Source organism: Neophocaena asiaeorientalis, unplaced genomic scaffold (genome assembly GCF_003031525.2).
Source record: "Neophocaena asiaeorientalis asiaeorientalis breed wild unplaced genomic scaffold, Neophocaena_asiaeorientalis_V1.1 scaffold347, whole genome shotgun sequence".
NCBI classification, from domain to species: Eukaryota; Metazoa; Chordata; class Mammalia; order Artiodactyla; family Phocoenidae; genus Neophocaena; species Neophocaena asiaeorientalis.
The window spans coordinates 1,280,607-1,301,519 of NW_020171818.1; the positions used below are offsets into that span (position 1 = coordinate 1,280,607).

Below are 20,913 nucleotides of genomic sequence, written 5' to 3' on the forward strand. Positions count from 1 at the left end.
TCACAGGCATCTCAACATGAAAGTGTCCAAAACAGAGCCTTGACTCCCCACTCACTCCAAGCCTGTTCTCATTCCCAGGACTTATCATCTTGGCAAACTGCTCAAGGCAAAAATCTAGGCCTCCTCCTTTCCCTCACGTCTTCATCCAGTCTGCCTTGTCTCCATCCTCCTGTACCACCATTTCAGTGCAAGCCATCATCTTCTCTTACCTGAAGAGTGTAGTCGTCTCTGAACTTATCAGATCATGATACGCTCGGGCTGCAAAATATTCACCAACTTCTCAGTGTTCTTAGCATAAAACCCAAACTCCCTACCACGTTCTTGAAGGCCCTTTATGATCCACCTCATGCTCTCTCTCCAACCGCATCTCACACCACTCTCTCCTCACCCCAGTTTGAACCTCACTGGTCTCCTTTCTGCTCCTCCAACACATCAAGCCCCTTCTGCCTCAGGGCCTTTGCACTTATTGCTTGTTTTTCCTTCCGTCTTTGGCTCATTTTCGTCTTTCATCTCTCAGCTCAAAAATCACCTCGTCAGATAGATCTTCCCCTTTCTTGGCTTCGCTTGTTTATTCTTTCTTATTTAACTCTATTTCTTTCCTAGCATTCATCACATTTTAAAATTATTTTATTTATTAGTTTGATTATTATTCATTTGTCCACCTGAGAATATAAGCTCTAGCTGGGATTTTTCTTTTCTCTTGTTTACCCATTCACTTATATATTCCTTCACTCAACAAGTATTTACTGAGCTCCTACTATGTGGCAGATGTGGTTCTAAGCCCTGGGGATCCAGCAGTGAGCAAAGAAATGCCCTGTCCTTACAGAGCTGACGAGAGCGGGTTCACTTCTGAATCCCCAGAGTCTGATAACGGCCTAGCAATGGGCCTTCAGTAAGTGTTTGTTGAATGAATGATGAATGAGATTAACCAGATCAGCTCCCACACAGAAGCTTAGTCATGCACACGTGCATGACCTAGGGCCCAAATGTGGGCACGTCCTGCTCTGTTCTGTCCGAGAACACCCTGCCCCAGGAGGCCCATGCCTGGACATCGGGTTCCCCCCAGGGCAGGGAAGGCTAGGGTCTGTCCTCCCCACTCACCTCCCAGCCCCACCCAGGGGCCTTCTGGGCCTATAGAAGCTACGGCCCAACAGCTAAAGATGCTGACTGGGAGCCTGGAGAGACGGTGATGAACAAAAACCAGATCCTAGCCTAGAATAAATTACAGCCTTAGGTTTCTGAGTCAAAGGCTCCCCTTATCCTCTCAGCCCGGCCTCCACTGCCCAACAACCTGGGATTCCTCGTCCGTCCGTAGGAGCATTCAGGAGCTCTGGCATCTTCCTTTGTCCGTCTCTTCCCTCGCCTCAGATGGAGGCTCTTGACCACCTTACCTCCCCTCCCATCTCCAGGCCCCGGCTCACTCCCCTCAGGGGAGGCCATGGTACCAGGGCCCCTGGAAGCCACCTGAGCTTGGGCTCCACTGAGGTCTCTGGCTGTGCTGGGCTTCCCAAATGAGGAGCGTCTCACGTGTGCCGGTACCTTCTCTCCAGCCCGCGTGCCCTGCCTGAACTTGCCTTATAAACCCATGCTTGGAGAGCCGTGGGGTGTGCCTCGTGGGGTGTGCCTACATATGTGCAAAATAGTGCCTCCCTTTTTCGTATACCAAAGATTTTTCTTCAGAATTTTAGCAAAATAAATTGACGGCACACCTGCCCTCCCAGCCCCGGGCTGGCAGCACAATGAGGTCGAACAAGCCCCGGACGCTGGGCTGAAGGTGCTCAGCGCCAGCAAAGACTATAGGTCCTCAGCAAGGCGGCTGCTGGGCGGTTCTGGGGAGTCAGACCTCAGAGCAGGGAATCCCTACATAGTTGAGAGCTCCTGGCACAAGGCAGCACCAACTGAGGTCTGGCAGGGGGATTGGCTCACCCTTCATCTCCGTGATCCGCTCCTCCAAGCCACCCCAGGCAGAAGTAAGAACAGGTTGCTTCTGTGCCAGCTGCGGTTCTCGAGAAATCCCCAGACCTTCCTTTAGCCAACTGTATTCTTCCTGCCCCAGCCACCTCCCTGGAGAGTGTGGAGCCTCCTTGGGTCAAGGACCCTGAGACCAAGATGGGAAACTGGAGGCAGAAGGCCTCCTGTCACAATGCTCCTGAGATTCTTGGGTTAAGTGGAGCAATTGCTTAAGTAAAGCCAGGCAGTGTCCTCTCCTCCTCACTTAGTTTTCTTTCTTGGTTTTTGTTTGTTTCTTTGTTTGTTTACATCCTTGTAATTTTTTTTTTTTTTTTTTTTGCGGTACGCGGGCCTCTCACTGCTGTGGCCTCTCCCATTGTGGAGCACAGGCTCCGGACGTGCAGGCTCAGCGGCCGGGTCTCACGGGCCCAGCCGCTCCGCGGCATGTGGGATCTTCCCGGACTGGGGCAGGAACCTGTGTCCCCTGCATCGGCAGGCAGACTCTCAACCACTGCGCCACCAGGGAAGCCCGCTTGTAATTTTTTTTAACTTTTTATTTTCTATTGGAGCGTAGTTGATTAACAATGTTGCGATAGTTTCAGGTCTACAGCAAAGTGATTCAGTTATGCATGTACATGTATCTCTTCTTTTACATGCTTGTAATTTTAATATGTAAACATTTGGTGAACAGTTGAATGAACGACTGAATAAAGGAACCAAGGAGTGTGTAAATTTATTCATGGCTGAAAAGTATCCTAGAACCAGTGAGTGACTTTCCCTTCCTCTCCGATCTTTCCTAGGTGCTGTGAACAGTGGGGATGGCAAGGCAGACCCCAGTGTCCTGGCTGTGTTCCAGGACTACATCAAACTGATGCCACTGGTTGCAGAAGCAAATCAAATGAGTGAAGAGCTGAAGAAGGTAAGGCTAGAAAACGGTAAAATCCCAGCTCCAGAAAGGACCTCAGAGAACAGGTTCAATGCACCCCTCACTCCCATTGCCCTGCACTGGCTTCATGGTGTAGACACGCCTGACACGTGGGCCTGGAGAGGGCGGGTGCTTTGCCCAAAACCCCAGAGTGAACTAGTGACAGGGCCTCAGCCAACACCCGGGCCTCCCCAGTCCCAGCCTCGAGTCCGTTCCTTCCACCTCTGGCCCCCACGGCTCTGGGACCACCAGGACCCCAGACCAACATTAGCTTGCCATGGCCACCCCACCCCAGACTGTCCTCCAGAGGCCCTCTCTGGGTGCAGGCACGCTGGTGGCTTCTCTGCCACAGAGGAGGCCCGGGCTGGCATTCGCTGTCTGGTGACACAGGATCCCAATCATCGGGAAACTTGCGTGAGATTCAGTCACTTTGGTGAGGCCTACACGTGTTAGTTCCAGAATAGTGTTGAGAAATTCTGGTGCTTTGGCTTTTCTCTTGATGGGAATTCCAAGGAGCAAGAGGTGGACCATCTTCTTTTAGGAAGCCTGAGCATGGAGAGAATGAAAAATAAATTTCAAAGATGGTATAGGCTGATGAAAGTAGGATTATTTAGTGAGAAGTCTTTTTCTTATCAGGGACTTAACATGGAGCTGAAAGTGAAGAACTTAGCGTCGTCAGATTCCAGGGGCTGTGACCTACAAAAAGAGGTCATGGTGAAGGTGACCAGTCAGAGGACTCGTCAGGTGAGGCTGCTCCTTGGGGGCAGGTGTGAACTCCACAAAGAGTTTCTGAGGAGCTTTCCTAGGGAGGCAGGTTAGTTTTACTTGCTACAGCTTGTGGAGACCCAGCGAAGGGGCCAGACAGGTTCCAAGTGTGAGTGGGGCTCTGGGGGACAGCCTCTGGGGAGCGGGGACCCTCTCCGTGATCCCCTCCTCGGCGTCTCTCCCCGACAGCACCAAGACCTGGGATCTTTCCCACCCACGGGCTTTCCCACCCATGCTTTCTGCTTATTTTTATCATGACTCCAGAGCTTTAGAACCAGAAGGGAGCCTGAGAGTGTGTCCAACTGATAGTGGTGTTCGTGCGAGTGCCCGAGAGAGACAGAGCTGCCGTTCTGAGCAATGAGAAAATCCACACTTTCACTAAGACGCCGGAAGAGGCCGTAAACTCCACTGGCTGGTCCATTCCCATTTGTGGCATTGCTCACTGTCAGGAAGGCCCTTCTTAGGCACGTCAGACCCCTTTCCTTTCCCTCTGCCTAACAGAAAAGAGTGGGCCTGGAGTTGGTGTCCCTTATGCCTTCAGAGCAGCCCTCCAGCCAAATGTTCACTCCCTACTGCATCTTCAGAGGATGTGCCCCTGATTCTCAGGTGACCTTGGGGCGGGCTGCTCCCTCCCAATCCTTGGCGTGCACACGCCTCCTTAGCTGTGAGTCTTGTAGCAAACATGCCTCTGGAGGAGGGGCTGGCTGTGGCTGGGGATTTTTCCGTCATTGGATGATCTGCTCTGCCGAACAGCTAACTGGGCTTCTCTGGGTTTAACTTTTCTGCTCGTTGCCCTAAAGTTGCCAGAATTTTCTGGGTCAAGACCAATCTTTAAAAACTTTTTAAAATTGTGAAATATGACAAACAGAGAAAAGGTTGTGAATGTATCTGTTCACATGGTAAACGCTTGAGCGCTCATCAGCCGGGTCAAGAGGCTTTGTGTCTGCCGGGTGCTGGGGACACCAAGACCACTGCTCGAACTGTGGGCGCCTGGAAGGCACACCTGAGCAAGGCCGTTCCTGAGCCACAACCCCTGAGATGTGTTCCTGTCCTTTTCTTCTTTTCCTCTGACCAGTACCAAGGTGGCCTCCCCTCCATACCCTAGGGTTGGAAGAAGGCAGAAACATGTCTTCTCCACCCAGGCTGCTATAGCAATATACCAAAGACCAGTGCACTAAACAACAAACAGTTATTTCTCACAATTCTGGAGGCTGGAAGTCCGAGATCATGGCAAGGGCAGGTCCAAGTGTCTGGTGAGAGCCCACCTCCTGGTTCGTGGATGGTTTGTCCTCTTGCTGTGTCTTCACATGGTGGAAGGGCTAAGGGAGCTCTCTGGGGGTCTCTTTTATAAGGGCACTAATCCCACCATGTGGGCTCCACCCTCATGACCTAATCACTGCCCAAGGCCACACTTCCTAATACCATCACATTGGGGGTTTGGATTCAACATATGAATTTGGGGGGCATACCAACATTCAATCCTTAGCAGCATGTTTGATGCTGGCTCACCTCACACTCCCAGTGTAGCTGTCAGGGGTCTCAGTAAGACCCCACATCCTGGAAAGTCAGCCTTGACTTCTATGCCAAGTCCCATGAGGCCTTTGGAGCTGAACCTTCAATGTGTGTGTGACTTTTGTTTTATCTGGCGAATGCCATCAGGGCAAAGAAGCTTTGGTGATCCAATATTCCATATGCTCCTCTGGGGCCAGGCGTTACCCCAGAATTTGTTCTGACAGTTTCTTACCATCTTGTCAGACTTCGCTTTAAGGAGATTTTTAGGTTTTTTTTTGAACTTTTCCCCCCAATGTTATTCCTTTTTATTATTGTGTATTTTTATTACGGTTTAAAGGTGATTTGAAAAAATATTTCATTCAGCCTTTTTTATTGTTAGCAGAGGGGTTACCTGAGTAACAGCCTGCCATTACCAGAAAGAGAATGCAAGATGATGTTTTCACACTTCACTCGGTGTGCCGTGCGGGAGAGCTGAGGGCCCGCGCGCATTCGGAGATGCTGTTCTTTTGCTCCAACCTGGCATCCCGGTCACGGCCACAGATTAACTGTTTGATGGGAACGCTTCTGCATAAACTGTACTGCGTTCTCTTTTAAGGGATTATGCACTAATTAATTTTATGGTGATTTCTTTTCTAGTTTTCTTTTTTCTCGTGCAGAGATTAATCTTACTGATCTGTCATCTTCAAGTCTGTCCATTTTCACCTTTTAAAAGTACTAGTTACATTCCTCAAATGAAGCCCTGCCTTCCTCAAAAGCCCTGTGAAACGCTGGTAGTAACCTCCGGTAGTTTCTTGGATCGTTCGTGTGTGTGTGATTTTGAAGGCTAAAAGACAAGACCGGTGAAGAGCAGCAGTGGGTTCTAGGTATGGACACGAGTGGCGCTTTTTTGGTGGTCGATCGTGTAAATGTTCACCCCTGCACCACGTGCACTGTGGTTGCTGCTCCGCCGCCAGCCGCCGCAGGGTTAGGGCAGCGACTGTCAGAGCCACCCGGGAGCAGCCAGGGCCGCTGGGGTCTGGGAGGGCTGTCTAGCCGCCAGTGCTGCGGCTTCAGCTACCAGCCCAAGAGCTGCGAGAGCCCAGCGATCGCTCTGCGCCAGGCCCACAGGCCGGCTGCGGGGGTCGGCGCAGGGGCCTCGCTGAGCTGCCCGGGTGACGTCAGTTTATCCGCTGCAGGGCACAGTAACGAGGCGGTGGACTGCTTTCATTACCTGGATTCGCATTTTCTTAGTTCCCTAGCCTAAAGGTCTCTAAAAACCCACGTGACTAGAATTCCTGTTGTGCTCGGCTCCAGCGCTGCGTGCGCCACAGCCGAGGTCTCCTGTAGCCTTCACCACGCCTCTGGGGATGGAGTACTGTGTTCTTCGCCATTGCTTGGGGCAAACAGAAGAAGAATGGAGTCTTTTTTATGTCTGGAGGATGTCCTTTTTTTTATCAAGATACATAACACTCAGAGAGAGAATGACTTACCTGTTAGTTTTTTGGTGTTTTCCAAGTTGCTCACAGAAGGAATTGCTACTCTTACCCGGTAACCACGTTTTTCTTTTTTCCTTCTAGTCTTATTGGGAGATACTTGAGGTACAGCACCGTGTAAATTTAAGGTGTAGAGCATAATGATTTGACTTACATACATCAGTAAATGATGACCACAATAAGTTTAGTGAACATCCGTCATCTCATATAGACACAACATTAAAGAAATAGGAAAAAAATTGTTTCCCATGTGATGAGCACTCTTAGGGTTTACTCTGTAACAGCTTTCCTGTACGACGCGCAGCAGTGTTCATTACATTTATCGTGTTGTACGCATCCCTAGTACTTATTGATAACTGTAAGTTGGTACCTTTAGACTGCCTTCATCCAGTTCCTCTTCCCACCACCCCTGCCTCTGTAACTACAAGACTGAACTCTTTTTCTGTAAGATTGTTTGTTTTAAAAGTATAACTGACCTAAAACCCTGTGTTACTTCCTGGTACCCAACATAGTGATTTGATATTTCTATGCATTTCAAAATGATCGTCAGTCTAGTTACCATCAATCAAGATACAAAGATAGTTTCATAATTATTGACTACCTTCCCCATACTGTCCATTTCATACTGAAGACTCACTTACTTTGCGCCTGGGAGTATGTACCTCTCCATCTCCCTCAACTATTTCTTCCTCCGACCCCCTTACACTCTAGCAACAACCTGTTTGCTTTCTGTATCTATGACTCTGTTTCTTTTTAGTTATTTTTTAAAAATTGAAGTACAGTTGGTTTACAATATCATACTAATTTCAGGTGGAAAACATAGTGATTCAATATATTTATAGATTATACTCCATTTAAAGTTATTATAAAATATTGGCTATATTCCCTGTGCTGTACAATATATTCTTGTAGCTTATTTATCTTATACATAGTAGTTTGTAACTCTTAATCCCCTACCGTATTTTGTCCCTCCTCCTTCCTTCTCCCCACTGGCAGCCACTAGTTTGTTCTCTATATCTGTGAGTCTGTTTCTGTTTTGTTATATTCATTCGTTTTATTTTTTTAGAACCCACATATGAGTGATAACATACAATATTTGTTTTTCTCTGTCAGGCTTATTTCAATAAGCATGATACCCTCTAGGTCCATCCACATTGTTGCAAATGGCAGAATTTCATCCTTTTATATGGCTGAGTAATATTCCATTGTGTGTGTGTGTGTGTGTGTGTGTGTGTGTGTGTGTGTGTGTGTATCACATCTTCTTTAACCAGTCGTCTGTTGATGGGAACTTTGGGTTGTTTCCACATCTTGGCTGTTGAAAACAGAGCTGCTATGAACATTGGGGCGCATGTATATTTTTGAATTAGAGTTTCTTTTCTGGATATATGCCCAGGAGTGGGATTGCTGGATCATATGGTAGCTCTATTTTTAGTTTTTAAAGGAACCTCCATACAGTTTTCCATAGTGGCTGTGTAAATTAACATTCCCACCAACAGTGGGCTAGGGCTACCTCTTCTTCACATCCTGGCCAATATTTGTTATTTGTAGATTTTTTTGATGAGAGCCATTCTGACAGGTGGGAGAAAATCTCTCATTCTGGTTTTGATTTGCATTTCTCTGATGATTAGTGATGTTGAGCATCTTTTCATGTTCGTTTTGGCCATCTGTATGTCTTCTTTGAAAAAATATCTATTTAGGTCTTCTGTGCATTTTTTTTTACTCTAGAATATGGAACACTTCATGAATTTGCATGTCATCCTTGCGCAGGGGCCATGCTAATCTTCTCTGTATCGTTACAGCTTTAGTATATGTGCTGCCAAAGTGAGCACTCTTCTGCCTATTCTTTAATGAGGTTGTTTGCTTTTTGAATATTGAGTTGTGTAAGCTGTTTATATATTTTAGATGTTAACCCCTTATCAGTCATATCATTTGCAAATATTTTCTCCCATTCAGTAGGTTGTGTTTTCATTTTGTTAATGGTTTCCTTTGCTGTGCAAAACTTCTAAGTTTAATTAGGTCCCACTGGGTTTTTTTTGGCCATGCCACACAGTGCGCCTAGTTCCCTGACCAGGGATCGAACCTGCACCCCCTGCAGTTGAAGTGGGAAGTTTTAACCACTGGACCACCAGGGACGTCCCCCATTGGTTTATTTTTTATTTTGTTTCTTTTGCTTAGCAGACAGAGCCAAAAAAATAATGCTACGATTTATGTCAAAGAGTGTTTTGCCTATGTTTTATCCTAGGAGGTTTATGGTTTCAGGGCTTACATTTAGGGTTTTAATCCATTTTGAGTTTACATTTGTATATGGTGTGAGAGAATGTTCTAATTTCATTCTTTTACATGTAGCTATCCAGTTTTCCCAGCACCACTTATTAAAGAAACTGTCTTTTCTCCATTGTATATCCTTGTCTCCTTTGTCATAGATTAATTGAACATAGGTGCATGGTTTTATATCTGGGCTCTCTGTTCTGTTCCACGGATCTATATGTCTGTTTTGTGCCAGTACCATGTTGTTTTGATTACTGCAGCTTTGTAGTGTAGTCTGAAGTCAGGGAGCATGATGCCTCTATCTTCATTCTTTCTTCTCAAGACAGCTTTGGCATTTGGGGATCTTTTGTGGTTCCATATAAATTTTAGAATTGTTTGCTGTAGTTCTGAGAACTGTCATGGCAATTTTGATACAGCTTGCATTAAATCTGTAGATTGCTTTGGGTAGGTATGGACTTTTTAACAGTATTAATTTTTCCAATCCATGAACATGGGATATCTTTCCATTTCTTTAAATCATCTTCAATTTCCTTCATCAATGTTTTATAGTTTCAGAGTATAGATTTTCACCTCCTTGGTTAAGTTTATTCCTAGTTTATTCTCTTTTTTGCAATTGTAAATGGGATTGTTTTCTTGAATTCTCTTTCTGATAGTTCATTATTAGTATATAGAAAAGCAAAAGATTTCTGTATATTAATCTTGTATCCTGCAAATTTACTGAATTCATTTAATAGCTCTAATAATCTTTTGGTGTAGACTTTATGGTTTTCTATATATCAAATTATGTCATCTGCAAATAGTGACAGTTTTACATCTTCCCTTCCAATTTGGATGCCTTTTATTGCTTTTTCTTGTCTGGTGGCTGTGGCTAGGACTTCCAATACTGTGTTAATTAGAGGTGGTAACAGTGGACATCCTTGTCTTTTTCCTGATTTTAGAGGAAAGGCTTTCAGCTTTTCACCAATGAGCACAATGTTAGCTGTGGATTTGTCATAAATGGCATTTATTATGTTGAGATGTGTCCCCTTTAAACCCACCTGATGAGAGTTTTTATCATGAATGTAAAGCTTGTTTAGTGGTGCTGAACTCTTTTAATTTTTGCTTGTCTATGAAACCCTATCTCTCCTTTAAATCTGAATTATAGCCTTGCTGGGTACAGTATTCTTGGTTGCAGGGTTTTTTCCTTTCATCGTTTAAAATATATCATGCCACTCCCTTCTGGCTAGCAAAGTTTCTGCTGAAAAGTTAGCTAATAGCCATATGGGAGTTCTCTTGTATGTAACTTGTTGCTATTCTCTTTCTGCTTTTAAGAGTCTCTCTTTATCTTTAATTTTTGCCATTTTAATTACCATGTGTCTTGCTGTAGATATCGTTGGGATCATCTTGTTTCGGACTCTCTTTGCTTCCTGGACTTGAATGTCTATTTCCTCTCCCAGGTTAGAGAAGTTTTCAGCTATTATTTCTTCAAATAAGTTCTCTGACCTTTTCTCTCTCTCTTCTCCTCCTTCCGGGACCCCTATAATGCAAATGTTAATATGGTTGTTGTTGTCCCAGAGGTCTCTTAAACTGTCCTCCTTTAAAAAATTCTTTTTCCTTTTTATGTTCAGCTTTGGTGATTTCCACTACTCTCTCTTCCAGTTTGCTGATCTGTTCCTCTGTATCATCTAATCTACTGTTGATTCCTTCTAGTGTATTTTTTTTCATTTCAGTTATTGTATTCTTCAGCTCTGTTTGGTTCTTTTTTATATTTTCTAAATCTTTGTTAAAATGCTCATTGTGTTCCTCCATTCTTCTCCCGATTTCTTTGAGCATCTTTATGATCATTACTTAGAACTCTTTATTGGGTAGGTTGCTTATCTCCATTTCATTTTGTTCTTCTTTATCTTTGTTCCCTCATTTGGAACATATTTCTTTGTTGCCTTATCTTGACTAATTTGCTTTTTTATTTCTATATATTTGGTAGAAATATATGGTTACATCTCCCAATCTTGGAGAAGTGGCCTTTTGTAGGAGATGTCCTGTGTGTCCCAGCAGTGCCCTCCCCTCTGATCACCAGAGCTATATGCTATAGGGATGCCACCTATACTGGCTGTGTGGGCCCTTCTGTTGTAGTGGGATGACTACTGTGGGTGGTCTGGTAGGCATGGCTGGCCCCCAGTCTGGTTGGTTGCCAGATCCTGCCTTTTGTAGAGGTTGCCAGCCACTTATGGTTGGGGCTGTGTTATGAGGTGGCTAGCTGTGGAGCCCCAGGGGTTCTGGGGCTAGTCCTGGCCCACTGGTGGGTGGAGCTGGGCCCTGGGGTGGCTGTTTGCAAGACCAGGGATCTCAGATCTACTCTTGCCTGCTTGCCTGCTGGTGGGTGGTGCTGTCTCCTGACATGGCTGGCGGTGGGGCCTGGGGTGTCCCAACTCTGGTGTCGGCCCACTGGTGAGTGGGGCTGGATCCTGAGGCAGATCTAGAGATGCCCAAGTTTCTCAGAACTGCTGTTGGCTTGCTGGTGGGTGGGGTTGGGGCTCAGGGGGGTCCTAGGGCTAGTGCTGGCCTGATGGCTGCAGAGTCCTGCAGGTCCCACAGTTGTTGACCTGCTGGTGAGTGAGGCTGTGTCCTGGGGTCTCTGGCTGTATGGTCCTGGGGGTCCTGGAGCTGGTTTTGGCCCACTGGTGGGCAGGGTGGGGGCCTAGTGATTCCTGGAGTTGGTATCAACCCGCTGGTGGGCAGGGCTGGGTCCTGGGCCCTCTGGTGGATGGGGCTGGGTCCCCTAGCAGCTGGGGGCTCAGGGGATCCTTAGGCAGCAGCCTGCTGATGGATGGGGCTGTGCCCCCTTCCACTACCTGCTTGGCCTGAGGTATCCTAGGACTGGTGCTGACTGGCTGGTGGGCGGGGCCAGGTCCCAGCACTAGCACACTAGAGGGAGGACTCCAAAATGTGCTTGTCAGCACCAGTGTCCTCTTGGTAGAACAGGCCCCCCAGATGGCTGCCCCAGCACCTATGTCCCCCGGGGACCTCCAGTTGCCTCCTGCCTCTCCAGGAGGCTCTCCAAGATCAGCAGGTGGGTCTGATCCAGGCTCCTTTCAAATTAGTGTTTCTGCCCTGGGTCTCTAAATGTGTGAGATTTTGGGTGCATCCTTTAAGAGTGAAGTCTACGCTTCCCACAGCCCTTTAGCTCTCCTGAAAGTAAGCCCAGCTGACCTTCAAAGCCAAACGTTCTGGAGGTTTGTCTTCCCAGTGCAGGACTCCCAGGCTAGGGTGCTTGATGTGGGGCTGAGACCCCTCGCTCCTTGGCGAGAACCCCTGCAATTGTAATTATCTTCCTGTTTGTGAGTTGCTCACCTGGGGTTATAGGTCTTGATTACACTGTGTCTCCACCCCTCCTACCCATCTCGTTGTGGTGGTTCCCTCTTTATATCTTTAGTTGTAGAAGATCTTTTCTACTCGTCTTCAGGTCTTCCTCATCAATAGTTGCCCTATAAATAGTTCTAATTTTGGGCTTCCCTGGTGGTGCAGTGGTTGAGAATCTGCCTGCCAGTGCAGGGGACATGGGTTCAAGCCCTGGTCTGGGAAGATCCCACATGCCACGGAGCAACTGGGCCCGTGAGCCACAACTACTGAGCCTGTGCGTCTAGAGCCTATGCTCCGCAATGAGAGGCCTGTGCACTGCGATGAAGAGTGGCCCCGCTCACCGCAACTAGAGAAAGCCCTCGCACAGAAACGAAGACCCAACACAGCCGTAAATAAATAAATACATTTATATAAAAAAAAAAAGTTCTAATTTTGGTGTGCTCATGGGAGGAGGTGAGCTCAGGGACTTCCTACTCCTCCATGTTGGTCACTCCTCCTGGTAACCCTCACTTACTGAAGGGACAGACAGTACCAGGCTCTTGTCCTAGATTTTCTGCTCATTGGGTGTGAGCACACAAGTTTATCATCTTATAGTTCAGTAGGTTAAAAGTCCAACACAGATCTCACTGGGCTAAAAGCAAGGTGTCAGGAGGGATGTTTTGCTTTCTGGAAGCTTGGGGGGAGAGTATGTTTCCTTGCTTTTCAAGCTTCTAGAGCCACCAACATTCTTTGGCTCATGGCCATCTTCAAAGTCATCCACATAGCATCCCTCTGACCCTGCTTCCATCACCATCTCTCTTTCTCTGACCCCCTCTTCTACCTCCCTCTTCCACATTTAAGGGCTATGTGATTACACCGGGCCTATCTGGATAATACAAGCTAATCTCCCTATTTTAAGGTCAGCTGATAAGCAAACTTAATTCCTCTTTGCCGTAAGGTAACATATTCACAGGTTCCAGCGACTTGGACATGGACATCTTTGAGGGTCATTCTTCTGTGTACAACAAGCCTTCATTTCTCCTGGGAGGGTCTGTTTTCTAACTCCATCATTTCCTCTAAGTCATTTCCTGGGATCCAGCAATGCTGAAGTAAATAGGTCGGGAATGAATGTAGCGCTTTTGAAGGGCCTCACCAAAGCTAAGTTTGATGAGAGGGTTATTGGTCTTGGGTACCCAAAATCCAGCCCATCAGAGACAGCATGCTGGGAAAAACCTTAGAAATGAATCGTTAGAGCAGCAGATGGAATCAAATATTGGCGACCTACCTTTGTGTTTCCAGGTGTGGATTTGGTCAAAAGCCAAGTTTATCAATAGGAAATTCCTAATGGAGGAACTTTACCAGCGTTTTCTGGATGGAGAAGATAGCCACGTAGCTCAGGAAGATGACCCTTTCTGGGATCCTGCTGAGGTCATCCACTTGGGCTCAGCTCATGTCTGGCTTCAGTCACTTGCCTACTGCATGAAGTTCGAAGAGCAAGTGGAGTTTCTGAACTGTGACGGGCTAGAAGAGGCAGTGTTGCATATCCACATGGGCCCCTGCTCCCCGACAGGACAGTGGGTATCTCCTCCGCCACCTTGTCTAGTTCTGGGTCGGCCACACATGCCTGAGTTCTCCTGGAGGGGGTGGTCAGCTTGGTACCCTGAAGAGGTCATTCGTGAGGCAAATGAATGAACTCGTTCATTCATAATTTGGCTTTATCAAATCTGATTTTGCCATGGCAGCCAAAGCAGCTGACCTAGAATACTTAAAATCCCATGTCCAGCAGCCTTTGAGCAGCTCAGCACTGCCCTAAGGGACCAAAGGAGTGAGGAGGATATCCTGCAAAGAGGCAGGAGTGTAGTAGAAGGAAACGTGGACATGAACCAAAAGACCTCATTGGTAGAGAAGCCAAGGGTGCTGTAGGACCTTCTACTCACAGCCCCTGCCCCACCCCCACCCCCCGGAGCGCCCGTGAGGTCTGGTACCCGCCACCCACTTGCTCTTTCCAGTGCTAAGTCCTCATCCCTGCTGATGAGGCCCAAGAGGCAGAAGCAGAAAAGCTCATTTTGTAGCTCAGCCTATCTCCCTGCACAGACTCTGGTAATTTCTTTGTTCCTTTTCTCAAGCAAGGAACTGTGGTGTCTTTGTTTCCTTATGTGGCCTCATTCTGAGCTGTTATCCAACCTTTGTTCTAACCCCACTCCATTACCTTTACTGTCCCCTTAGGGCGTCTCATCTGTTTTCTCTCTTTGGGCCAAAGGCAGTTAAGGGAGCTTTTACAAAAGCTAAAGTCTCTTAGCAATTCTAAGCAAAGAGGCTGGCAGGAGGTCTGGTCTGGGCGCCAGGGTCCTCATTGGTACCCAATGCAATCTTTTTCTCTTTCTGAAGAGGAAACAGGCTGAAGAAGGGAGTAAGAAAACTGCAAAGTGCTGTGACTAAAAGACCAAGATGACCGCTGACTCACTGTCTTTACTGGGACTCTAAGAAAACTTCTTGGTCATTTTGCTACCTCGGGCTTCTGGGCTGCCTGATGGTTATATTTCCCACTCTGAATTAATAAAGTAGCATTCTAGTTTACAGGTTTCAATCTTTGTGAGCTCGTTGATGTGAGAGAGGTCCCCTATTGGAAAGCTGTCCCTATTGGGTTCTGAGCCTGAGGGCCGGGGGTTGACCCTAGACCATGAGGAGTTCACTGCGGTAGATGACACCCAGAGAGGCTGCATCTGGGCAGCCAGCTGGCTTTCTCTGGGTGGCAGCCCCTCTATCCCACTGGGAACCTACCTAAATCTTCAATGCTAGTTTGGCACCCACATCTGGGTACATTTACTGCAAGAAGCTGTTATATTCCTGTCTCCTCCTTGAGACGGTCCATATCTTACCTTGAAGTACTAGAGCGTGGAGTGGGCTCTTGTTATATGTCTCTTGAATGAATGAATTCTGCAGCTGGAATATTACCCATCCTTCCTTCAGAGAATCTGGCCACCTCTTAGGAGTCTATGTAATTCCCATTGACATCACAGTCCTAACTTGCTTGGACCCAGGCTAACCTGTGACAATGTTCACCTCTTCTGTTTGTAGAGCACGTGGTGAGGAGGATGTGGTTATTGACCCACTGGAGCTGCTGGGCAAGAGAATGGATTTCCAGATTCGCATTGTGCAGTGCCTTGGCACCAAGTGGCTAAAGGAAGATGCAGAGCGGGGTGTTCAGATGGGGTACCAGCCTGCCCCGCAGAGCTGCTGAACACGAACTGCCCACTTTGTGGGCCCTGGTGGGAGGGAGTCTTTCCTCAAGTTTTAAGAATGAGCTGTCATGTCATTTTCTTACGTTTTTTGGCTTGTTCAACCCCCAAGTGACTATTTCCTCCAACTGTTTAACAGACAGATAAGCCGCATGCCCCTCCAGGTCAGCGGCATGTGATTAGCGTATACTGATCCTCCTAAGTAACTGAAGCAAAGAGTCAGAAATTTTAATTATCAGAAAGACTATCCCGTAAAACTGTGTTATCTAAGTAGGACGATTGGGTTTATTTTATTTAGTTGGAAACAAAAGGACTGTATTACAATATGGCAGAGGCACCAGATATGCTTAAACTAGAAGCTTAAACTAATTAAGCTAAAAGGATATTAAAAGATAAAGCAATAAAAAAGGTAGGCTTTGAAGGACAAAAACAAACTGCAACCTCATGTGGAAAATTAACAATTTTAGAATATCTAAGTGGAAAGTATTTATCAAAATCCTTTTCTCTTTTTGTTAGACATTTAATATTATCTATGTAATGATGATACCCACATTTGAATAGCTGAGACGTTGGAGGTGGCAATCACGAGAATCAATTATAGGTCACCTTTTATCAGCTAACCAAAGCAGGCTATAATTTTTTGGCTCACCTGATACTTTTCTTTACAAATGTATCCCTTATGGTTTTAAGTTATGTTTTCTGTTCTTGTCTCAGGTACAGAATTTATGATCTTCCAAACACTTTATATACCAAGCCTGTATGGAAAATTCTGAATCCCCAAATTGAAGAGACTGTCCAATTTACAGCCTTAAATGCATCTCAGGAGTTTCTGAATTATTTACAGACAAATGCTCTCATTGTTGATTTATGGGGCCTTCAAGGTACCATGTTTACTTCCTCTTTTGCATGGTGCATTCCTCAGTCAGATATCATGTCTGTATACCTAGGGCTGCAGAGGAGGGAGATGGAGGGAGGTGATCAGGGTCTTGACAGCTGTGGCCAAGAGCTATCGTCCCTTGGGCCTCTGGCTTTTAGTCCACAGGTGATCATATGGTTTAAATCTCCTCACACAACAGGGGGGCTGGACAACTGAGACATTTCTTTCCTTGATGGTGTCTCCTCCACACTACAGAAGGCTGTGCCGAACTGAGCTGCTCTCAGCCAGGCCTCATGGTCACAGGTGAAGGCCACATCATGGTGGACACCAAGAAAATATCCGCTGTGATGGATAAGGGCCAGGTGTGTATACTTAAGTGACATTAAAAACAGATGTCACAGATGACTAAAAATATCTCCGATGACAGTTGCTTGGGGATCATCAGTGTTCCTTCCCATTAAAAAACCTTTTTCTTGATTTATTCCTGTGAACCCTGAGGGTCTTAAACCTTGGTCACCACACCCCTCCACCCCACGTAGTTTTCACATGGTAGGAACAACTGGCACTCTCCAAGCGTATGCAAATAATCCAGCAAAAGGCTAAACTGACCTGTTTTTTGTAGACTACATCAAACCAGATACCAGAACTTTATCTGAAGCTGCTCAAGTTAGAACAGGAGACAGAACTGCTCAGAAACATTAACAGAGTGCTCAGAGAGGAAAATGTGTTTCTTAAAGAATCTCTTGAGAAAACTGGTTCTAGTCAACAAGGTAAGAGGCCGCTCAAGTCTTGGTGTTTAGCTTTTCTCTAAACTCCTACATTTGTGATGTGTATTTTCTTTCTAAGAGATGAAATTTTAAATGAGTTAATATCTTGTTTCAGTTTTTAAAAAGGGGGGGAACTTTTTTTCCTTTTTCCTTGTAAGATTTCTTTGAATGGGTCCAAACTGGTGCCTGATAAATGCTGATGTAGTAAAATGCACCAAGGTAATTAAATATATAAATATCTGGATAAATAAATAGATGAATAAGTAAATGTTATCTTTCAACCTCAGCACATAAGCCTTCCAATACCCTGAAGCTAACTGGGACGACAGCACAATTGCCAGCAGCCAGAGAGGTTAATCAGATGCGCACCCAGCAAGCCAGCTATGACAGAGAATTTGCCAAAGCTCTTAAGGTGTTCTACCAAAGGATGAATGTGGCAAGAGGGCAGTTTCTCAAATTGAGACATCATAAACCTCCTGTAAGTAGCCAGAATCCTGGGAGCAAAAGGAATTTCTTTCCATTTAATGCAGCTGTTTGATATAACTGCATTTCCTGAGCATGGGGACATGGGTGTGTTTCAGCCGAAGAGCAGGTTGAGGCCTAGAACACTGTGAGTCTGCTGCTTTCGGGGCTCCACCCATCTCTGCTCCCATTTTTCACTTCAGTGTACATCTGGCTGGTTCAAGGCAGCCGTGGCCACTGCAGCACTAATATTCCTGCACTTAAGGATGTACAGAGTATCTCAGAAATGCAAGTTCGCTTTATCATTATAAAACCAAATAAATATAATTCATCACATTAAGGTATTATAGGAGAAAAATCATGATTACTTCAATATATACAAAAAAAGCATGTGATAAAATTCAGCATCCTACCACGATAAAAACTTTTAGCAAACTAGGAATAAAATGGACATTACTTAATCTGATAAAGGCAATCTTAAACAAACACACAGTAAGCATAATCTTAATGGTAAATCACCGATGCCAGCTACCTTCACTTCTGTTTGACATTGTACTTTAGGTTCTAGCCAGTGCAGCAAGCCCAGAAATAAAAGGTATAAGGATTGGAAAGGAAAAAAAGGTAATAATAGTATACATTTATGTAATACTTACTAAGTGCTTTTACATTTACTGACTCAATTCTCACAACAACCTGATGGGTAGGTACTATCATTAGCTTTATTATACAGTTGATGGATCTAAGGCACAAGAGAGGTTAAGTAACTTACGTAAGGACACACAACTAGTAAGTGTCAGGGCCAAGCTCCAAACCCAGGGCTGCTCCTTTCCCACTATACCATGATGCCTCTAGTATTATTTGCAGATGACATGTTTATGTAAATAGAAAATCCAAAAGAATTTATAAATAAATTACAAGGTTGCTGGATACAAAAATCAATATTTAATTAATTATGTTTGAATATAACAGCAATAGAACAACATTTTTAAAATAAAAGATAGCATTTTTTTTTTTTTTTTTTTTTTTTTTGCGGTACTTGGGCCTCTCACTGTTGTGGCCTCTCCCATTGCAGCGCACAGGCGCTGGATGCACAGGCTCAGCGGCCATGGCTCACGGGCCCAGCCGCTCCACAGCATGTGGGATCTTCCCGGACCGGGGCACGAACCCGTGTCCCCTGCATTGGCAGGCGGACTCTCAACCACTGCGCCACCAGGGAAGCCCCGAAAAGATAGCATTTATAATCGCATCAAATGTAAGAAGTACTTAGGCCTATAGCTAACATAAAGTATGGACTTCTATGGAGAAAATTTTAAAGCTTGTTTGAGAGATGTTAAAGATGATCTAAATAAATGGAGAAACATGCCATGGCTCCATGGTTTGGAAGGTTTGCTACTGTAAATCTGTCAAGTCTCCTGAGATTCAATATACTCCCAATAAAATGTAATGGAATCTGACAAGATGATCCTATAATTTAGATGGAATCGCAAAAGCAAAGATTAGCCGAGACAATCCAAGGCTCAAAAACAAGGTAGAGAACTTGCCCTACTCTGTATCAAGGCTTATTTTAATGCTATTGTAATAGACGGTAAGGTATTGCCCAAATGTAGGTAAGATAACCAAAGGAAAAGAAGGCCAAGAAATAGATTCACTCAGAATTAGAGACTTGATATATGAACCGAGGTGGAACCAAAGATGCATGTGGCAAGGATGGATTTTTCAATAAACAGTGCTCAGAGCATTCAGAATACATATGAAGATAAATGAAATTGGAGCCTTATCTAGAACTATACCTAGAAGTCAATTTTAGGTGAGAATTAAAGACCTATACGTGAAAGGTAAACCCCTAACGCTTACAGAAGGTACTTTAGGAGACATCTTCATGACCTCACGGTGGAAAAGGATTTAAACATGACAAGAAAAATACCTAGATTTAAAGAAAAAGATTGATAGACTCACCTATATTAAAATTGTGAAGTTTGGTCCAGAAACCAAAACAAAGTCGAAAGGGATAGGAAAAGTCATTTGCCAACACATTTAATATATAATGAGCTAATATCCAAAATAAAGAACTACTACAAACCAAAAAGAGAAACAGCTAGATTTTGACCCAGTAGGAAAACTGGTCAGAAGACACAAACAGGAACTTCACAAAAGAGGAAATCAAAAAGGCCAATAGGGCTTCCCTGGTGGAGCAGTGGTTGAGAGTCCGCCTGCCGATGCAGGGGACACGGGCTCGTGACCCGGTCCGGGAAGGTCCCACTTGCCGCGGAGCGGCTGGGTCCGTGAGCCATGGCCGCTGAGCCTGCGCGTCCGGAGCCTGTGCTCCGCAATGGGAGAGGCCACAACAGTGAGAGGCCCGCGTACCGCAAAAAAAAAAAAAAAAAAAAAAAAGGCCAATAAATATATGAGAAAGTGCTTAACTTCTTTAATAATTTGGGAAACACTAATTGAAACCAGTGATATGCTAGTATAAAGTAACCATACTGGCAAAAATTTCCATCTGAAAATATCAAGTTTTGGTAAAGCTATGAAGCAACAGAAACTTTCACGCCACATCGGAAGGAGTATGAATCGGTACAACCACTTAAAAAACTGTTTGCCATTTATCTAATAAAAGTCAAAGATGCATCTACCCTGTAAGCCTGCAACTCAACTCCTCTTCTCCACAGAGTAAACTGGTTCTGCACTTCTCTGCACCTTAATGCCCTGAGGCAGAGGTTCTCACAGTGTGGTCTTCTCACCAGCAGCTTCAGCGTGATCTGGGATCTTGTTAGAAATGCACATTCCAGGGTCCCCTCCCAGACCTGCTGAACCAGACTCTCTGGGTGTGAGGCCTAGTAATCTGTGCTTTAACAAGTCCTCCAGATGATTCTGCCTTAAACTCAAGTTTGAGAACCACCTTTCTAGGCATCCTGTGTATGTAATGAATTAATTTCTCTCCTACCTATCTAGAATGGTACTAGTTATACACCATTCTTGAGAGAACTGGGAAAATAGTCACTCAAGTCATTTTCTGTTCTGTAGTTCAGATGATGGACTAGCTGAAAAATTCTGTAGGAACCCAAGCACTCGTGCACTGGCTGTATTTTAACACCATCTTCCATAATAGCCCCCAAATGGAAACATCTTAATGTACACCCACAGAAGATAAGTAACTTATGGCACAAATGCCCAAAAGACAGGCAAAATATACTGTTTAGGGCTGCATTCTAGGTGGCGAGAAAATGATTATCACACAATTTAGGTTAGGGTTGCTTCTGGGGGTAGAGAAATGGGTGTGACCAGGAGGCGCTCGAGACGCAGTGTGTTTTCTTGAGCAGGTATGTTCACTTTAACTGTACCTATGCATACATTTTGG

The 20,913-nt window shown here is 45.3% G+C and overlaps 2 protein-coding genes and 1 non-coding gene across 3 annotated transcripts in view; 1 reads left to right on the forward strand and 2 right to left on the reverse strand.

Moving 5' to 3' along the window:
• Positions 1-20,913, forward strand: part of LOC112395663 (kinesin-like protein KIF28P) — an 80,404-nt gene that overhangs the window by 57,006 nt on the left and 2,485 nt on the right. The window contains exons 15-22 of the mRNA XM_024738993.1: positions 2,751-2,869; positions 3,512-3,619; positions 13,510-13,784; positions 15,289-15,423; positions 16,164-16,330; positions 16,582-16,688; positions 16,949-17,096; positions 17,381-17,571. Coding sequence (XP_024594761.1) covers positions 2,751-2,869; positions 3,512-3,619; positions 13,510-13,784; positions 15,289-15,423; positions 16,164-16,330; positions 16,582-16,688; positions 16,949-17,096; positions 17,381-17,571 — 1,250 coding nt within the window. The remainder of the gene's footprint in view (positions 1-2,750; positions 2,870-3,511; positions 3,620-13,509; positions 13,785-15,288; positions 15,424-16,163; positions 16,331-16,581; positions 16,689-16,948; positions 17,097-17,380; positions 17,572-20,913) is intronic.
• Positions 3,338-20,913, reverse strand: part of SCCPDH (saccharopine dehydrogenase (putative)) — a 61,990-nt gene continuing 44,414 nt past the window's right edge. Inside the window, exon 13 of the mRNA XM_024739102.1 lies at positions 3,338-3,421. The gene's annotated coding sequence lies outside the window, so the exon portion shown is untranslated. The remainder of the gene's footprint in view (positions 3,422-20,913) is intronic.
• LOC112395806 (U6 spliceosomal RNA) lies at positions 8,347-8,453 on the reverse strand. Its single transcript, XR_003002454.1, has one exon. It is a non-coding gene; the product is annotated as a U6 spliceosomal RNA (small nuclear RNA).